Source organism: Aotus nancymaae, unplaced genomic scaffold (genome assembly GCF_030222135.1).
Source record: "Aotus nancymaae isolate 86718 unplaced genomic scaffold, 86718_ANA_hifiasm-v0.15.2.pri h1tg000012l, whole genome shotgun sequence".
In the NCBI taxonomy this organism is placed as follows: Eukaryota; Metazoa; Chordata; class Mammalia; order Primates; family Aotidae; genus Aotus; species Aotus nancymaae.
In genome coordinates, this window is record NW_026988423.1 from 9,024,397 (window position 1) to 9,044,274 (window position 19,878).

Consider the following 19,878-nt stretch of genomic DNA (forward strand, 5'->3'; position numbering starts at 1 on the left):
GCCAGGAAAGGATGCATTTATTCAACTTTTGAAAGTTGCTCCCTGGTTTTGAAACAGATTTGGTGATCAAGATTGTTATGAACCATCTGCCTCATCCTGGAATGAATGCAAGTTTGAAGGGAGCTTTGACAGTTCTGACAGCACCTGGTCCTAGTTAATAAGGTGTTAAAATTAATCTACATATTTTCTTTAGTATTTAGAAATTCCATCCTCTTGTCTTATTTTTCCAGATTATTAATTATTGTTTTCACTCATGCAAGGAAAACATGACATACTTTGGTAGAGTGCTTTTCTATTTACAAGACAAACTCAAATTATCCATTAAGTCCACACCAAAATCCTATGGAAAAGAGATTATTGTCATCATCCCCATTTTACATAAGAGGATAATGAGGCTCAGATAAATTAATGCTTTGTCCAAGGACATTCAGATAAAAAGTGACAAATCCAGGGCACTTAAGCTCTACTTTTGTGATTTCAAAGCTACAACAGGCTTTCTATGACACTGACTTGTATATCTTATTCAGTTCTTGTGTGTGTTTATGTAACTATTTTCCAGAACTGCAGATATAGAATACTGTCCTTTTACTAAAAATAGAATAGCATAGTTGATTAAATTTTGATACTAGTTTTTTACAGATACCTGTATTTTGTTGACTCTTTTTGGTCACAAGGCCAGCTTGAACTGATATTTTCAAAGAACAGATCTCATGGCCTCTTGGTAAGAAGTTATAGCTTAGAGCCTATTATGTTAAAAAGCATAGCATGGATTCCTTTTTCTTAGGAAGGCAACTTGTATTTAGGATAATCCTAGTTTCTTTAGATTACAAAACCCAATATCATAAAGGGATGCTCTTACCTAATACTGTAACAGAGGAGGTACAGATCTGAGGCTAACTGCTAGATACATTTGCTACATCCATCCCTACAAACACAAATTATGCTTCTTAGTTGAGTTTGTTCTCTTTTCTGTTTTTGTTTTTGCTTTTTTTTTTTCAGGCTGGCTTGTTGCATAGTGAGGAGCTGATGATCCTGTTTGCTTTCAATTTTCTATAAAGAAATGGTCTCAGAGCCCAATTGTAATATCAGAAACCTCAACTACAGTGGGGCTTCATTTTTTGATGTCAGTTTAATGCCAGTATATTTCATTTGTGTAAACAGTAATTTACAAGTTATCCTTGGAACACTGGGTTCTTGTCTTTTAGCCACAGGCATGAAGGGGCCACCACAACCCTATATTCTAGATAAAAAACACTGCAGTAAGAACATGAAATAAAATTAAGTCTTTGTTCACAGTTTATAGTGCTTAAAGTTATTCTGAAGTAAAAAAATGCAGAAAAATAAAAGACAAAAACAGTTTGGTTAGGGTTGCCTGAGAGATTTCAGTTCCATTTCATTTAAGGTTTGTAAAAGAAAAAAAGTCAATGATACTATCTTCTCTCTCTTCAGCATCATAAATTGGTTCCCTAATTTTGAAAGCTAGAGTACATGGTTGCTCTGATTAGTTCCTGTCCTCTGGAGGCCTCCAATGATTTCTGTGAATAAGCAGCACTAAAATATTTTACCAATACATAAGTAAACAAGAGCATATCAGCAGTTAAGCACATTTTATAAGCTGAGTGAAACAGAATATTCATAAGTGGAATGGAACAGGGGATGGGCATGGGAGTGCCACATCTTTCAAAATAGAGAGACTACCTGCAGAGACATTAATGTTCCTAAGCCACTTAAAAAAATAAAATAGAAAATGCTATGAACTAGGTACCATTGGGATGATCTAAGAAGAAATTCTCCTTCTATACAGGCTGCTAAATTTAATTTTTCTGAGAAAAATAGGTGAGTTGATTTATCTTTTATTTGTTATTTCAAAAAGTGAAGCTTTTGTTGATCAGGCTTTGTTTTTCATTTTCATGGTTGGAATACACTTAAATTCTATAGACAGATGGGCTTTAGCCATGCTAATTACTATGATAATCAATTAACTCAGCTGCTGTTTAGAATAGAGAAAGCTACATAAAAAACAATCTGAAATTTTGTCTTTTATAAGGCAGTTGTAGAAACATTACCTATCATGTACATAATTCATAAAATATCCAAAGACCATGATATGGTACAATTTTAAAAAAAAATTTCTTTGGAATTTTTCAATACACCCTGTCCTATTTGGAAGCCAACAAATTTCATTCTACAAAGACTGACCCAAAATGTCACCATAAATAAAGTGATGTGATATAAAACTCCCTTTTGAGGTGTCTTGGCCAGTGGCTAAATCTTTTCTGCTTGGGTGGACTGCATGCCACGGTACTCTGTACCGTAAGGTTAAGAGTCTCATGTCACAGGAGTGAGTGTATGTGGATAACATAAAAAGTGGTCATTTTGAAAGTTTTATTTATTTATTTATTTTATTATTATTTTTTGAGATGGAGTCTCTCACCGTCACCCAGGCAATAGTGCAGTGGCATGATCTCGGCTCACTGCAATCTCCGTCTCCTGGGTTCAAGCATTTCTCTTGCCTCAGCCTCCCGAGTGGCTGGGATTACAGGTGTATGCCACCACAACCAGCTAATTTTTTTTGTATTTTTAGTAGAGATGAGGTTTCACCGTGTTGGCCAGGATGGTCTCGATCTCCTGACCTCGTGATCCATGTGCCTCAGCCTCCTAAGGTTTTGGGATTACAGGTGTGAGCCACCATGCCTGGTGAGAGTTTAATTGTATGATAGATAAGTGTGTGGTACTATCAAGAATTTCATAAAGTTAAACTATGATATCTACTAATTACAGGTTGGACATCCCTAAACCATAAAACTGACATCCAAAAAGCTCAAAAATCCAAAATATTTTGAGCACCAACATGATGACACAAGTGGAAAATTGCACACCTAACCTCATGAGAGGGGTCTTAGTCAAAATGTAAGTTAAAACTGCATTTCATGCACAAAATCATTGTATAAAATTACTTTCAGGCTATGTGAATAAGGTGCACATGTGACATACATACATTTCATGTTAGTCTTAGGTCCCATTTTAAAGATACTTCATTATGTATAAGCAAATATTCCAAAACTTCAAAAAAACTCTGAAATTTCAAACATTCTGGTCTCAAGCATTTCAGATAAGGGAAATTCAACTTCTATATACATTCACATTAAAACCACCCATAAATAATTTTGGAGATCCCCGATGCAAACAACATCCACCTAGTTTCCAATAAAATATCTCCACAGGCTGGAGAATAAAGGCAAGGCTGAAGGGCAATGAAATGCCAAAGTCTTGAAGAAATTTTCACTAACTCTAAAGTAGATGAAGGTGAATTGAAAAGAAGACCATTTGGATTTCAATTCAGGGCACTGCTCACGCTTGTCATCATGAAATAAAGACTCTCTCTTCACTAACAGAAAGAAACACGGCATTCATTATTTTTTGTCATCAGTGTGAGGAAATCTTAGGATGGGACAGCCACTTTTTGAGAAGGCCAGACTACTCTTCTTTCCCTACACCAATCCTATCATCTTAATGCATCCATTTGGTTATAGATCTACCAGGAAAAAATATGAAGAGAAAAATGTACATTCATGCAAAGAGAAAGAGATCAAGGAAAGGATTGCTCCTTGGAACCCAGACAAGTATACTATAACCATGGTTAAATTGACCAAATCATTCTTCCAGGCCCACTTCAGTGGTACTTCCTCCAGTGAGCATTCTGGATAATTTCATTCACTCCCTGCACCCCATCTTATCCCAAACAAATAACCTCTACCTCCTCCTCTAAGCAATCACAGCATTTAATTTACACGTTTCTCACAACCCATTAATTTCTATTACATCATATATGAAAATTAACTCAAGATGGAATAAAACCTTAATTGTAAACCCCAAAACTATAAAACCCTAGAAGAAAATCTAGGCAATACTATTCAGGACATAGGCATGGACAAAGATTTTATGATGAAATCTCCAAAAGCAATTGCAACAAAAGCAAACTTTGGCAAATGGGATTTAATGAAGCTAAAGAGCTTATGCACAGCAAAAGAAACTATCAACAGAGTGCACAGACAACCTACAGAATGGGAGAAAAATTTTGCAGTCTAAACATCTGACAAAGGTCTAACATCCAGGATCTACAAGGGAAAAAAAACAACCCCATCAAAAATTGGGCAAAGGACATGAACACACACTTCTCAAAAGAAGACATACATGTGACTAACAAACATGAAAAAAGATCAATCATCACTGATAATTTAAAAAATGCAACACAAAACCACAATGAGATACCATCTAATACCAGTCAGAATGGCAATTATTTAAAAGTCAAGGAAACAACAGATACTGTCAAGGTTGTTGAGAAATAGGAATGCTTTTACACTGTTGGTGGGAATTTAAGTTAGTTCAACCATTGTGGAAGACAGTGTGGTGATCCCTCAAAGATTTATAACCAGAAATACCATTTGACCCACAATCTCATTAATGGGTATATACCCAAAGGAATATAAATCATTATATTATAAAGACATATGAACATATATGTTCATTGCAGCACTATTCGCAATAGCAAAGACATGAAATCAACTCTAATGCCTAACAATGATAGACTGGATAAAGAAAACGTGGTACATATACACCATGAAATACTATGTAGCCATAAAAAGGAATGAGATCATGTCCTTTGCAGGGACCTGGATGAAGCTGGAAGCCATTATCCTCAGCTAACTCATATAGGAACAGAAAACCAAACAGCTCATATTTTCACTTATAAGTGGGAGCTGAACAATGAGAGCACATGAACACAGGGAGAGGAACGACACTCACTGGGGTACGTCAGGGAAGAGCATGGGTGGGGGAGAGCATGAGGAAATATAGTTAATGCACGCTGGGCTTCATACCTAGGTGATGGGTTGATAGGTGCAGCAAACCACTATGGCACATGTTTACCTATGTAACAAACCTGCATATCCTGCACATGTACCCTGGAACTTAAAATAAAATAAAAATAAACAAACACAGATCTATACAACAACAAAAATAATAAATAAATAAATATCTGAAGAAATATATGTTATTCATTCATGACTGTTCTGGCACAATTTATTGTACTACTGTAAAGCAAATGAAAGAATAGTGAAAAAATTAGTTATTTAACCTAAGGGTACAGCTTTTAAAATTCTTCATCTTTTCTAAATTGCACTGGAAATCTCGAGTGATGATTTGATGATTTAATTATCTTAATAAGTCTTGATTACACACTAAAGGTAATACCAGGCATATACTTAAAAAAAAATCCCAATGTAGCAAGCAGATGCATTCTTTTAGCATGGTTTAATTATTGTATATGCTATTAATAATATTTATGCAGATATTCTATTTTTTTCACTAAAAAGACAATTATTTTGCTTAGTAAAGCAAGAGATAATACTTTAAATATCAACTATCAGTTGAAACCATCAGTTATCTGAATTTTTTTTTTTTTTGTCACATTAAGTTTTTAGAAAGAAGTAAATTATAAAAGGTATTGTGGGTTTATTCGAAAAAATAACTTTGGGGTTATTTACTTGGCTAGGATAAAATCAGTACCATCTCTTCTATTTTCTGGGCATTTAGGCCATAAAATTAGAATTGATTTCTGAGTGATAGCCTGGAGACTCTGCAGGAATCTCACTTATCAAAAAAGATTTAATTATGTTCTTATATTGTACTTACTAAGGGAGAAAAGTAAGGGAATATACTTCACAAAGAATTCCTCAAGAAAAGTTTTGAGAACCTCAGTTACTTAGATTTACACATCTCAATATTTCAGATCATCAGATTCTCAACAGACTATATGATAGGGACTTATGGTATAACAATAGTTTATGTTCAGGAATATATATATATATTCCTATATATATATTTCTATTTCTATATATACATGTATATTCCTAAACATAAACTGTTAGAGTTTATGTGTATATATATATATATATATATATATATATATATATATATATGTCTCCAATGATCTCCAAGTTCAATATACAATCAGAAGAGGTTTTCATTTAAATTTTGAGTTGGTAGAATTATACAAATGGTATTTGATTCACAAACCATCAATAGTGCTGGGTAAAATGAAAGAATCAAATAATGTATACACAGAAGTACTAAACACAGGAGACTATGTTTATTTTTACAGATTCCAGGCTCTTTTGCAACAGAGATTTAAGACCTGGATGGGTGCTGGACTATGGAATCCAAAGGATCCCTGCCAACCCTGCATCCTGTGACCTATGGAATGATGACGGCTCACTGGCCAGACCTTGAGGCTTTTTGCTTTCCACTGTCTGTTCTCAGTAAAAGGTAAAATGCTGAAAACCACACAAATGTAAAATGATACCCAAAGTAAAGAATTACAGGGAAATAATAAAACAAATCACATAGAATTTAAATATGTTCAGTATCAAGGCAATGGTATAGAAAAAAGACGTTAGTTTCTTTTCATGTGAACTCACAATTTTTGTTTTATAAAAAGCAAAAGGAAGCTTATTCTACAAAAATAATTTCATTTGCTATTAAAAAGTAAACAAAAGCCCCAGTATAATCCTCCTCACTTATGGTTTTAAGAACAAATTGTACAAAGCTATTTGGGGAAAACAGATAAAGGAACACTGAATTAAAGTCTCACTGGTTTCTCAATCTGTTCTTTAGCAGAGTAGTTTGCATGTGACATCTCACATGATAATTGTTTCCAAACTCAGGAGAAACCACAAGTAATCTCTGATAAACTTGTCAGTGTGCAAAGAACCATAACATCATACTATTGAGTCAAAGGGCCATTCATCTGTATAAATGGTGAAAATTACAATGCTAGATTTTTTTCTTAAAATTAAAAGAAATCCTCATATCGTGAAACACTGTCTTTCCAGTTAAAAGCTCTAAGTCAGGTCATCTTCCTTCTCAGCCTTTGTTTCTACTCTGGCCCACCCTGCATGGCTGACTCCTTGTCATCTTTCTAATCCCAGTTCTTTCAGGAAGTCTTCTCTGCCCAAAAACCCTCACCTTCTTCTTCATCTTCTCTCCAGATATTATTCATTTCTCCTAAGCTATCACGGCTCCTACTGTGATAATATTTTATCCTTCAGTTTGTGTGTGTGCGTATGTTGTAATTTAGACCGTGAGCTCCTTTAAGAACACAGCCTGTATTTAACATTATTCACGTTTTTTCTCAAGAACTTAGCACATGCTTCACATACACTGGGTGTTCAGTCAACATTTCTCATATAAGCAAATATGAGTATGGAAACATAATAATTAGAGCAATGAGAGACATAGTCTTCCATCTGAGACAAACACATGAGAAACAAGAGCCAAAAAAAAATGTTTTAGGCTGATGTGACATCCTTCTCTCCATGATGGTATAACGGTGTAATGGTGTGGGCTTTCTAACAACACTTTAAAGAAGGAGGGGAAGCTAGGCAGAGGATAGCAACTATCTTGGCTCATAAGTAGGTATACGTGGGAGGACCAAGCCAGGGAAACATGGGCTCTGTACAGTGCAAAACACTTTATTAAACATTAAACATGGAGAAAAATAACTAGCATGCAAGGATTTCTACCCTATCATCATTTGCCTCGAAGGACTTTTCTCCCTTACCATAACGGCCTCCACTGTGTATGTGTGTGTGTGTGTGTGTGTGTGTGTGTGTGCGCGCGCACAGGCACGTGTGTGTGTGTGTGTGGAAGGTCTCTGTGCCCAAGTGTCAGAGGCATATTGGCCTCTGAGGTGGCATCCTTAATGTATTTTCCTACAGCACTGATGTCAAATGGGTCACCTCAAAGATTCATCTCACTCATTCATTTATTCCCTTCAAGACAATGGCCCATCTACCCAGTCTCCCATTTTAGAGACCCTCTGTGTTACCCACACACTCCACTTCTTTTACATGCCTCACCTCCAAGGGGTATATGCATTCTATCAGTTTTACTCAAGAAACACGTTTCTTCCCTATTGCTTTGGTCCTCCTGAGATTTCCACACTCTAGCAACAGCTCCCTCTTTGAACCACCAGAAAAGCCTCCTAACTGGCCCTCCTGCCACATTTTGTCCTCTATGTGTTGCAAGAAGCCTCTTCCCTAAGTCAATTTAAAAAACAAAATCACAAACATTTGCTTCAAATCTTTCCTTTTCCCTTCCCTTTCCTTCCTTCTTTTTCTTTTTCTTTTTCTTGTTTTTTTGGAGGAGGAATTCTTGCTACTTGATAATATTTAATATTTAAACTCCTTGAATTCACATGTGACTTCATAAATTGGCTCCAACTATTTTTTCCAGCTTCATATCCTGCTACTCAAAGTTATGTACAATTTTTTATTGCATAAAATGTCTCATCTTTCTCTAGAAATAGCAGGCCTTGCCATAAATTCCTGCTTTTGTAACATGAACTGCTTTCCTCTGGAAAGAGACCACTTTTCACCTGAAAGATGCTCATCCTTCAACATCCAGCTTGTCTCCTCCTTAGGAAACATTCTCTGTTTGATACTAAAGGCAGTACCCTGAACATGTCCTGGTAAAAGGATTTGCCTTTAGTATTGTGATTACCCATTCACTCGTCTATCCCTTTCCAGAATGTGAGCTCCTCGAGGGAAGGCTTCGAGTCTGACTTTCATATTATAACATAGAATGACACTTGCCATGTAGGAAACAAACACTATTTGGGGTCGGGTTGGGGGGTGGGGAACACACAAGTACAAAGAATATAACTCTAAAGCAAAACAAATGATAATATGCTGTTTAGGAAGTGTTGAAAACCAGGCACAGTGGCTCACACCTGTAATCCCAGCACTTTGGGAGGCCGAAGTGTGGTGGATGGCTTGAGCCTAGGAGTTGGAGGCCAACCTGGGCAACATAGTGAGATCCCATCTCTATAAAAGAAATACAAAAAACAGCTAGGCATGGTAGATTGTGGCTGTAGTTTCAGCTTTTCAGGAGGCTGAGAGAGGAGGACTGCTTGAGTCCATGAGGTCGAGGCTGCAGTGAGCTGTGACCATGCCACTGCACTCTAGCCTGGGTGAAAGAATGAGATCCTGTCTCAAAAAAAAAAAAAAAAAAAAGTGTTGAAATAATTTCTTTCATATCATGAGTTAAATAGGCTTTGAAGGGCTGGCCTTGAAACCTGACAGCTTGGAGTCATTGTGTTTCCATGGGAATAGGCATTCCAGGTTCCAAACAGGGTACTTACAAATGGACTTTGGAACACAACATGCTACCTCAAGGCTCCACCGGGCCACACAGCTGGCACTGAGACTGGGAGGCAGCCCCAGACAGATGAGCGTCCGTGCCTCTCTCAGAAGGGAATGACCTACTGAGTCGTGAGGAGCAGCGGCACCAACAACGCAGGCCCACCCCAGCCCGCCGATGAGCGGCCCATGCCCTCTGCCCACCCAGCCCGCCCAGGTCCCCACCATGCTCATCACCGTGTACTGCGTGCGGAGGAACCTCTCAGAAGTCACTTTCTCCCTCCAGGTCAGCCCTGACTTTGAACTCCGAAACTTCAAGGTCCTCTGTGAGGTGGAGTCCAGAGTCCCCGCTGAAGAGATCCAGATCATCCACATGGAGCGACTCCTCATCGACGACCACTGTTCCCTGGGCTCCTACGGCCTCAAAGACGGCGATGTGGTGGTTTTACTGCAGAGGGACAATGTGGGACCCCGGGCTCCAGGGCGCGCCCCGACCCAGCCTCGTGTAGACTTCAGCGGCATCGCAGTGCCCGGGACGTCCAGCTCCCGTCCGCAGCACCCGGGAGAGCAGCAGCAGCGCGCACCCTCCGCCCAGCGGATGCACGACCTGGTCTCGGGAGAGAAGGTGGCCGGCCCGCAAGGCCTGGGCAGCCCCGCCCTGATCCGCAGCATGCTGCTCTCCAACCCGCACCATCTGTCCCTGCTCAAGGAACGCAACCCCAGCCTGGCGGAAGCCCTGCTTAGCGGAAGCCTTGAGACCTTTTCTCAGGTGCTGATGGAGCAGCAAAGGGAAGGGGCCTTGAGAGAGCGAGAGAGGCTTCGTCTCTACACGGCCGACCCACTGGATCGGGAAGCTCAGGCCAAAATAGAAGAGGAAATCCGGCAGCAGAACATTGAAGAAAACATGAATATAGCGATGGAAGAGGCCCCCGAGAGTTTCGGACAAGTGACGATGCTCTACATTAACTGCAAAGTGAATGGGCATCCTTTGAAGGCATTTGTTGACTCGGGCGCCCAGATGACCATTATGAGCCAGGATTGTGCCGAGCGCTGTAACATCATGAGGCTGGTGGACCGACGGTGGGCTGGGGTTGCTAAAGGAGTGGGCACGCAGATAATTATTGGCCGTGTTCATCTAGCTCAGATACAAATTGAAGGTGATTTCTTACAGTGCTCTTTCTCTATACTTAAGGATCAACCCATGGATATGCTTCTAGGCCTAGATATACTCCGAAGACATCAATGTTCTATCGATTTGAAGAAAAATGTGCTGGTCATCGGCACCACTGGCACGCAGACCTACTTTCTTCCTGAGGGAGAGTTGCCCTTATTCACTAGGATGGTAAATGGGCAAGATGAGTCTTCAGACAAGGAAATTACAGATTCGGTCAAGGATTCAGGACAAAAAGAGCATTAAAGCACGTTATAAATATGTGACCACCTTAAGGGAGCTTCAAGTCCCTGGAAATTATACGATAGGAGCTCACTAGCAATGTAATCATTAAAAAAAAATCAGTAACAACTAAACCTGGCCTTGGAACTACATTCTCAGATAGGTAACTCCATCAATCCTGATTCCCTGGTACTGGTCCCTCTTCCATTTCCCTTTTCCAGAGATCACTGAAAGGCATCCTGGGAAGGCTCTGGAGGCTCCAGCAGCTTTCCAGATAATCCATGAAAAAGATCAGCTTCTTCTTTTGGAGACATTATTCTATCAGATTACAGGTGGCTTATCCAAACCAGCTGCTATTTTGCAGAATTCCCTGGAAAAATACCATGGCTACAGACCTTACAAGGCATTCATGTAAAACTATTTCACATTAGCACCAACAATTCTTTATATGCAGATAAATATGCCTATTTTCACAGGTTTTGTTTTCTTTGGGAAAGGCACTAGAATTAGTGGGTCAATTACATTCTCATATTAACTAATACTTATAAATGTCTGTTTGGGGCAACATAAAGGCCAATTTCTTCATATTTACATCTTCCCTCCCCCTGGATCTCCTGCAGTCACACTGCAGTCCACAGCTAAAGGCTATTTTTGCCATATTTGAGAAAGTAGATTTTTCTCCAAGGGTGTTACATTAATTTTCTATTTCCCCTGCATTCAAAGAAACTCTGGCTGTAAAATAAAGGCAATAAATTAGATTTTCTTTTAAAGAAATTATGGTACTTCTTGGGAGTCAAGTTGTACAGTGGTGGGAGTGAGAGGTGGGGACAGGCAGTGATCCAGGTTCCCTAATGCGCATTGCAATTAGATCATCTCTCTCTCTCCTTTTTAAAGTAAAAGTCTGCTTTAGATATTAAGCTGCTGCTACATCAATATTGTTTGAACAAAGGGCTTCACTGTTAAAATAACATTTGAAAACTTCTGAATGAGAAGATCTGTAAGGCCTCATTCAGAATTATTCATTGTGACAAAGCCACTGACACTGGGAAATGAAAGATCCTAGACTTAATTACAATCCATGACTAAAACACTTGAGAGAAAAGTTTCAGCTTCCTGAGGCCATCAGATGCAGGGGAAATGTTTCAGGGCAATAATTCATCAAGACTGGTATTACAACAGTGGATTCAAAGTCAAGAAGCGTATGCTTTGATTACGCTTAATTACTTAGACAAATTAGTTCACCTACTTTACAACTCAGATTCCTCATCTACGAATTCCCCGCCCCCCCCAGAAGGTGTCACTTTTCAAGCACTAAAACCTCATTATGATCTAGGATATCCTTTGAGTTATTCTATTTTCCTGACAAGATATAAAGCCACACAAAGCATTCCCAAAGGATACAGATATACATAATCCTCCCTTATAATCCCCATATACTTCTTTTTGTTTTGCTTCTTGGTCATACTAATCACACTCTTTCTAAAGAAAAGTCACCTTTCCTCTTCCAGCCACCATCAGTTCACCTCCCATTTTTCTTCTCTATAAATATTTCCATGCTCACATTTCCCAATCTTGTCTATATTTGCACAGTTTTACACCCAGTAGAACTACTAAAAATGATCAAATGGACAGATTTCCTTCCTACTTTTGTTTCTAATTAAGCACTCAAGACAAATGCAATTAACAAAAAAGACATTCAGAGTAAGGTCAGGGATAAGCAAAATGCTTATGAATAAATATAAATTGACCTGATAAATTCATGAATTCTCTCAAAGACAAAACTATGCAAAATCCTCAGCATCTTCTGGACTCAATTTTAAGGTTTATTTATGCAAAAAAAAAATCTTATTTGCATATATCACATGGGACTCCTCAGGGTATCTGACCCATAAAAGTCAGCCACAGAATCTTTAAGGTAAAAGACAGTTTACATGGTATCAAATCTGACCATACTCACCCTACCTTCTCAGAGGAACACCTCTCCTGAGGTAGTTATAAGGTTTTGAGACAAATCTCAGGTAAAATTATTTGCTTCTTATTTTGAACTAAAATCTATTGTCCCATAACTTCCAATAAGCTGGTCTTCATTCTTCCTTCTCCCAAGACCACATTTAATCTTTCTGGCATGAGACCAACTTTTTAATATATGAAATCAGTATCAGCCCACCTATCCATTTTTAGGCTTTAGTAGGTTTTCAACAGATTTTTAACTATTCCTCATAGGACAAATGTGTATTCTCTTAAAAATGTCATGTTTATTCGGCCATATTCCAAATCCTAAAAATATTATTTGAGTTAATGAATGAATAAATTCAAAACATTTATACTAAATTGAAAAGCAATGACCTCAAAGAAAAATCATTAAATAAAATGAATTAATTAAGCAATGCCCTTACTGATTACTTTTAAAAATCATTGACTTTCAAATAGAAAAGTGTTTTAAAAATTAATTTAATTAGTTTAAAGTCTTAATATAATCCTGTGTATACATAAAAGGGTCATGATGAATTAAATTTTAAATGGATTAGTTTTGGTAAAGGCTACATCTTTTGCTTGTCTTCTACAGAAATCAGGCACCATGCAAGGTACTTTGCATATTGTTCCCCTTAATGCTCAGGATAAACCTTAAAAATAATTATTTTTAAGCCCATTTTTTGGATGGGGAATTTGAGGCTCAGAATTATTAAAAACATTCAAATATTCAAAGCTCAGTGATTAAAAATTTTTTTTGACAACAACTTACATTTTACATTGTAACTCAATTTTACATACTACACACCCAAACACACGTAAGTCTTTCTATCTCTACATATATCTCTATATAACAAACAAAAATGATTCTTGAAATGAATGATATGTTTTATTATTTCCTAGTCTTATTTCTTTTTAAAATTATATTTTATGTATCCCACCAAAATATTCTGATCCACAATTTACAAAACATTGACTTACTTAGCCTTATTCAAAGCTTTTTGACTTCAAATGTCAAGCTCCTTTGTAACTTCCTTATCTGAATCCTAGGTCAAAAGCTGCGAAATTCTTAAAAATTTTCATTTTATGGAAACTACCAAAATAATGCCAGTAGAAATGACAACAAGAAGGCGGGACTCAGAATACACACAATAATTATTTATTGAATACACATAAAATAAGTTCACAGACAGATTTTTATACATTTAGAAATGAGTAGGTTACAGTTTCAGACCTCAAGGTGATTATTACCTTGTAGGGGTAGAAGAAAGACTTGTAACCAACTAAGAACAAAAAGAATGGACATGAAATTAATAACATGTTGGTACAAAAGAATAAATTTTGTAATAGGGGTTATTTTTAAAATAAGCAAGCCAGGAAATGCACTTTCAATGAGTCTAAAATGTTCATCACTGATGCTGTAACAAAAATCTTCCTCCTAAATTTCAGGTTACTAATACACAATGTATAATTATCTATTTTTGGAAATAAACTACCTAGAAATGGATGAACAAATCTTCATTTTTTGTTTTTGTTTTTCTATTAAAAATGAGGATAAAGTAGACCACATGATGAAATAGACCTTTCCTGTCTCAAGCCATTTAAAAAATCCTTGGCTTCACCTAATGCTCATTTAAATAACCATCTTACCTAAAAGAAAATCACTAGTGTGATAACCATGTATTTCAAGATTACTAACAACTGATTCTGCTGCAGTTAAACCAGAAGACGGATGTTGTTTGAGATAAGCAGAACATATCATCTTAACCTCTTTCTTAAAATATTTGGTCATAAAAATTTTCTTGTTTCTAGGGGGAAATCTATACTGCAAAAAGAAAAAGATAAATGGATGTTTACATGTATAAATTCATCTTCACTGCAGGTATTAATTATTGTCATTGTAGTTAAGAGAACATTGTGCTTCTTTCAGAATGCCAATTAAAAAAGGGCCATTTTCTAACATCCAACATTCCATAAATAAACACTTAAGTGAAGAGAATGATCTGGGATTCTCACTAGGAAATTGTACGCAATGATATTAATCAGTGCCAACATTTCTAGTTACTCTTTGGGTTTGCAAGAGCCTGGAAAACAAAGAAGAGAAGCAAATGTAAAGATGGGTAGAGGAAGAAGGAAGGAAACAAACAAACAAAACAAAACAAGGTAAGTCTGGGTTGGCTGTAACTGATTCTGCCTTAGTTAAGTGCTGATTTATGTGGTAGGGACTGGGCTATGATGACAGAGTAGCTACCATTCCACAATACTTTTTTTTTTATTATTGGCAAGTTATGTAAAAATGAAAATATTTTCACGGCAAAGCCACAGTCAAACTTGCTTTTGAACCCCAGCTTCTTTCCATACCTCGGCTCCATCTGTTGGAATCTCTGAATTTCTAAGGGTCTGTTATCAGAAAAAAATGGAGCTTGCAATCTTGCTGTGCCTTCTGTGTCTTCCTCAGAGGGCCCATTTAATCTGGGGTGGCTTTGTCTCTTATTATAGCAATGAATGTTTTCTGATTGCTTTTTCTTATTGAGAACAACTTTTATGAATCCAGTTTTTCCATATTTCTAATCAGTAAGGCTCATTTTTAGAGCATCACTATACAAATTACCAGATAATTTCCTCTTATGTTAAAGTCCCTAGGAGGCAATGTGGGCTATGCTTCAGGTAGGGGTACTTTTTATGGGTATATTTTTCGACTGTTAATTAATATATTGATGCCTTGTCCAAATAAAGCAGACAATTACCAAATAAGCATGCTCCAGGTAAATAATTACTTAAATCCATTACATTCTTACCCTACACCATCTATCACCATTCTGAAACCTAACTTTATCAGGGCTTTACTATATGGATCCCTTAAGATGCAGAGGAAAATCAATTTAAAATTACACTAATTCACATATTCTCCCTTTCAAACTCCTGTCATGTCTAAGGATTCAATTACTCTATCTGTCAAAAAGTATCACTGTTTTGTATTCATACATGTCACTAAAATTTTTATGTATTTAATAAAATAATCCTATAAATTTTTTCAAGAAGATCCATACTACAACTGAAATTGATCAAACTGCTTTAATTTTTAAGTCTCCTTAGAAATGGTACATGTTTATGCAACAACGACAACAAAAAAGGGAAGAAACCAACATCAGAAAATGTGGGCATGGGATTCTCACAATAAATATTTAAGTTATCTATGAACTTGGGTTATCCTGGAAGAGCATAGATAAAACAAAATTTTATCATTTTTTATACAAATAGATAAAGATGGTGATAGACTAAATTTAAGTCTGAAAGTAAATCCTAGGTTTTGAGTTTTTTAAGAGAATATTTGAACAAAGGAACAGAAACTTCAGAAGAAGCACAAATAAATAATGATGTTACTATCACATTTATTTCAAGTTTTCATGGAGCTATCGAAGGTCAAGATGCAATGAACAAAATGTAAGTTAGGACTGCACAAAGCGGTAATGTAAAAGATGAGCAGATAAAGAAATGTGCTTATGAACAGATGAGGATGTCTAGAAAAAGCTTTGCTGAGTGACTGGTTGAGGAGGGGAAGAAACATGGAAAGTTCATGATTTTATGGTAGAAGATGAAAGGAGTCCAGAAACTGGGGGTCAAGGAGAGGACTATACGGCCAGATTGTTACATTGCCATGGAAGCAGAAGTCTGAGAAGGCACTAAAGCAAAACGGACTAGCCATTAACCCCCAGTGTGCTCAATAATGTGAAGAAAAGTAAAATGGCAAAGTGAGACCTTTACCATTGCCTCTTGAAGGTAAGTAAAACAAGGGGATCTCTGACAGAATGAGGGAGAGGAGAAATCGATGACATCAAAGAAATTGATCACATCAATTGGACATCAGAAACAGATACAAGGCATCTTTTTTTACCTGTTGAACCAGTTCTTCAATTCACTCTTTAATAACTTTACTTCTAGTGTATCATATCAAGAGTTCAGAATTAAATTATATTAGGAAAAATTGTATATATAAGAGCCAGTGCCACAGGCCTCATTCTATCAGAAATGACTGCATAAAGTTAAAGCAACAGATGGGTAGTTAGAATAAAACAGAAACAATGATATTCTCTGTTCTCTGTTCACACATTGCCAACTGCCACCACTTGGACTCCAAAACAATAGTTGACAGAAAACAATTTCATTGATATTCCATATCTAGAGGAGTTTATGTCCCCATATGGCAAGGCCTCCACTATCAAAGCCTCACTACACAATGACTCCGAAGTATCTGGTTTGAAAATGTCATTAATACAGGAAACAGTGCTTGCTCTTTTTCAGCAAATATTCAAAAGCAAATCTGTTTAGGTTGTATAAAAAATACAAAAATCTTCCCATACTGCCTATCTACTCTCAGTGATTCAGGCTAAATTCTTTTTTTAAAAAAATTAACGAAAAACTCCAAAGTAACACTACTGAGAATATAGTTTTAAATTCTTCCTATGTTTGAAAACATTCTAAACATATTTCAGGTTGTGGCAAATGTGGAAGTTTCAAATTTCCACTGAACTATCTTTCCATGGTTTTATGAAGGTCTAAAATACTTGGCAGCCAACGAAATGGATGTGTTAACATCTTACAGCAAGTTCTGAGAATAAGTTCATGATTCAGCATCCTTCCATTGAGACACCATAGAGAATGGGGGAAGGTGACTGGTCATATTAAATGCATTGCATTCATTCATAGTTGGCCAAGAGATCACAGTACATAGCTAAGGCAAATCTGCTATAACTTTGATAGTGATTTAAAAGCCACTGGCTTATTTCAATCTCCCAAATACAAATGAATAATCTAGTACACACTTTTGAGAGAACTGTAGAGATTCCTGGATGGCATATTTAACATCTCATTAATGACAACCTTTATTTCTCCCATAGAAGCATTTTTCTATATTACATTTGACTGCATTTTATTAATTTTTCTTATTCTCAAAAAAGCACAGGCATTCAAAAGCTCTTGACTAGGAGACCATGGTTTTCATCTTGAAAGTAACATACTGATCCAGACAAATCCAGCCAGCTATGTAGAAATGAAAATTCAATTCCAAATAGAACATATTGAAACAGAATTTTTGCAATAATACTTAAGTGATTATAGAAGCAACTAGATAGACCGAAACATTCAAGCCCCAGTTCTAATTCTGCCATTCATATTTTTCCACTCTCTTCTTTCTTGAATGAACAAAGCTACTCATTTTAACTTATTACCTTGTTACTGTTCTATATCCTGGTTCACCTCAAACATTCTATATCTTCTTATTCTCTCTCCATATGAATGAAAATGTCTTAACAGAAACCAACCTAATTGAAAGATTACCAAAACCCTATAGAGAGCTAGAGCAGATGGGGATGTTTTATTTTACAAAATTCTAAGTCACCTCTTGTTCCTGACAGACTAACATTTGCTACTGATACAGGCCATTCCCAGAGCTATCTTGTTTTTAGGTCACAAGTACAAATTGAGAGTATACTGAGACATAAGTCCAATTAGTGGTATGCCATTCATTTGCTCATTCAAAAAATAGACACTGAGATTTATACAGTGCACCAGGCACTGCTTCCGGAGTTAGAAAAATAGGGGTGCACAAGAATGACACACTATCATCTTCTTGAAGCTTATTTTCTGATGAAAGTTTCAAACAACATTTAACATAATACCTAAAATTTACATAGCACTTACCAAGTGAGTCATTTATTCAAAGTATGTTATATATTTTAGTTCACTTTACAACAAACAACCTGTAAGAATTAAACAATATCTCCACTATAAAGATTAGGACACAGAAATACCGAGGTTAAGTATCTTGTCAAGGTCACAGAGCTAGTCAGTGGTTGCAACCAGGACTCACAGAACTAGAATCTATGTGTTAAATCACTCTATCATATGACCTCTCATTAACAGCAAATAAATAGATATAGGATTCAGGGAGAGATATCTTCTATGAATAAGGAAAAGCAGTGTAAGGGAACACAGAGCGATGGAAGGGGGAGATAGTAGTTTGGACAACAGGGTCAGGGAAGGCTTCTGTGAGAAAGAGATATTTGAGGAGGAACCTGGATGATGAGAAAGGAGAACTTTTGAGAAAATTTGGGTAAAGCACATTTCAGGAAGGAAGAGCAAAGACCCTAAAGCAGGAAGAAATGAAGAGTGTTCAAGGAAGAACAACAAAGAATGGTTAGGGTGGATGAAAGAGTAATCTAGAAGGGCTAGATGATGTAAGGCTCTGTAGTTCTAAATAAAGGGTTTGAATTTTATTCTAAGTGTTATGGTGTTTAGGGGTTTTTAAGCAAAGGAAAGACATTTGATTTTCTTAAAGCTTTTTTTTTTTTCTGGTTGCACTGTTAAAAATAGAAGGGCTAAGAACTAGGCTCCTGAGAAGTTCAATATCTTAGGCTCAGCAGAGGAGGAGGACCCTATGAAGAAGCCTAAGAAAGATAACTGAATTAGGTGAGAGGGAAATAAAGAAAATCATGCCTAGGAGGCCAAATTAATAAAATGTTTCGTGAAGGACAGGGGAGTCACCCTGTCAAATCTGGCTAGGAGTTTAGGATAAGGGCTGAGAGTTGATGGATTTGACAAGAAGGAGGTTGCTGGTAACTTCAACAAGAGTGACTCTGTGAGGACGCTGAAGAAAGAAAACCTGGTTAGAAGGGGTTGAGGAGCCAACTGGATTGGAGGAGGTGGAAAGCAAGTACTAATAATTCTCTCGGGAGAGAATTCTTTCAGGGAAGCAGAGAAACATCATAATAGTAGAGGTAGGGGCCATGAAAGAATGCCTTTTGCTATGAAGGTAGTTCAGTATGGCTATATGTTACTGGGACATATATGGGTAGTTCAGTATTGGTTATATGTTATATGTCCAGTGGGAGGGAGAGTTTGAAAAAGCAAGAGAGAACAAGGGGTAATTCATGCAGCACAGTCCTTGTCTGTGAGGGAGGAACTGGGCTCGCTGCAGGCGAAGGAAGAGTTCATTACTTGTAACAGGAAGGAAGACAGCATACGTGGTGTAAATGCAGGTAGACTGCAGGATTGATGATGTGAAGACCAGACTGCTCTGCTCTGTCTTCTATTTTCTCAGTGAAATAGGAAAAAAGGAAAGATGGGAAGTAAAGAGTGATGGAGGATTGAGAAGTAAGGAATAAGGAGAAGATATGAAACGAAAGAGTAAATCGAGTAGGAAAAGGTAGCTGAATTTCAGACCAGTCCGGAGGGCCCACTTGAGATTCTACTTGAAAATATTTAAATGAAAAAACTTTGCTGATAGAAGCAGCTTTGGACTAGATTAGCAAATAT

At 37.1% G+C, this 19,878-nt stretch overlaps 2 protein-coding genes across 3 annotated transcripts in view; one reads left to right on the top strand and one right to left on the bottom strand.

Moving 5' to 3' along the window:
- The window catches only part of PDGFD (platelet derived growth factor D), a 248,706-nt gene that overhangs the window by 117,185 nt on the left and 111,643 nt on the right, over positions 1-19,878 (bottom strand). The window lies entirely within an intron of this gene.
- DDI1 (DNA damage inducible 1 homolog 1) lies at positions 9,261-11,787 on the top strand. The gene has a single exon (XM_012455308.2). It carries the CDS (start codon positions 9,379-9,381, stop codon positions 10,615-10,617), a length of 1,239 nt encoding a protein of 412 aa, XP_012310731.1. The 5' UTR covers positions 9,261-9,378; the 3' UTR covers positions 10,618-11,787.

Coding starts and splice junctions, on each gene's coding strand:
- DDI1 (XM_012455308.2), top strand. CDS start 9,379: ATGAGCGGCCCATGCCCTCTGCCCACCCAGCCCGCCCAGGTCCCCACC.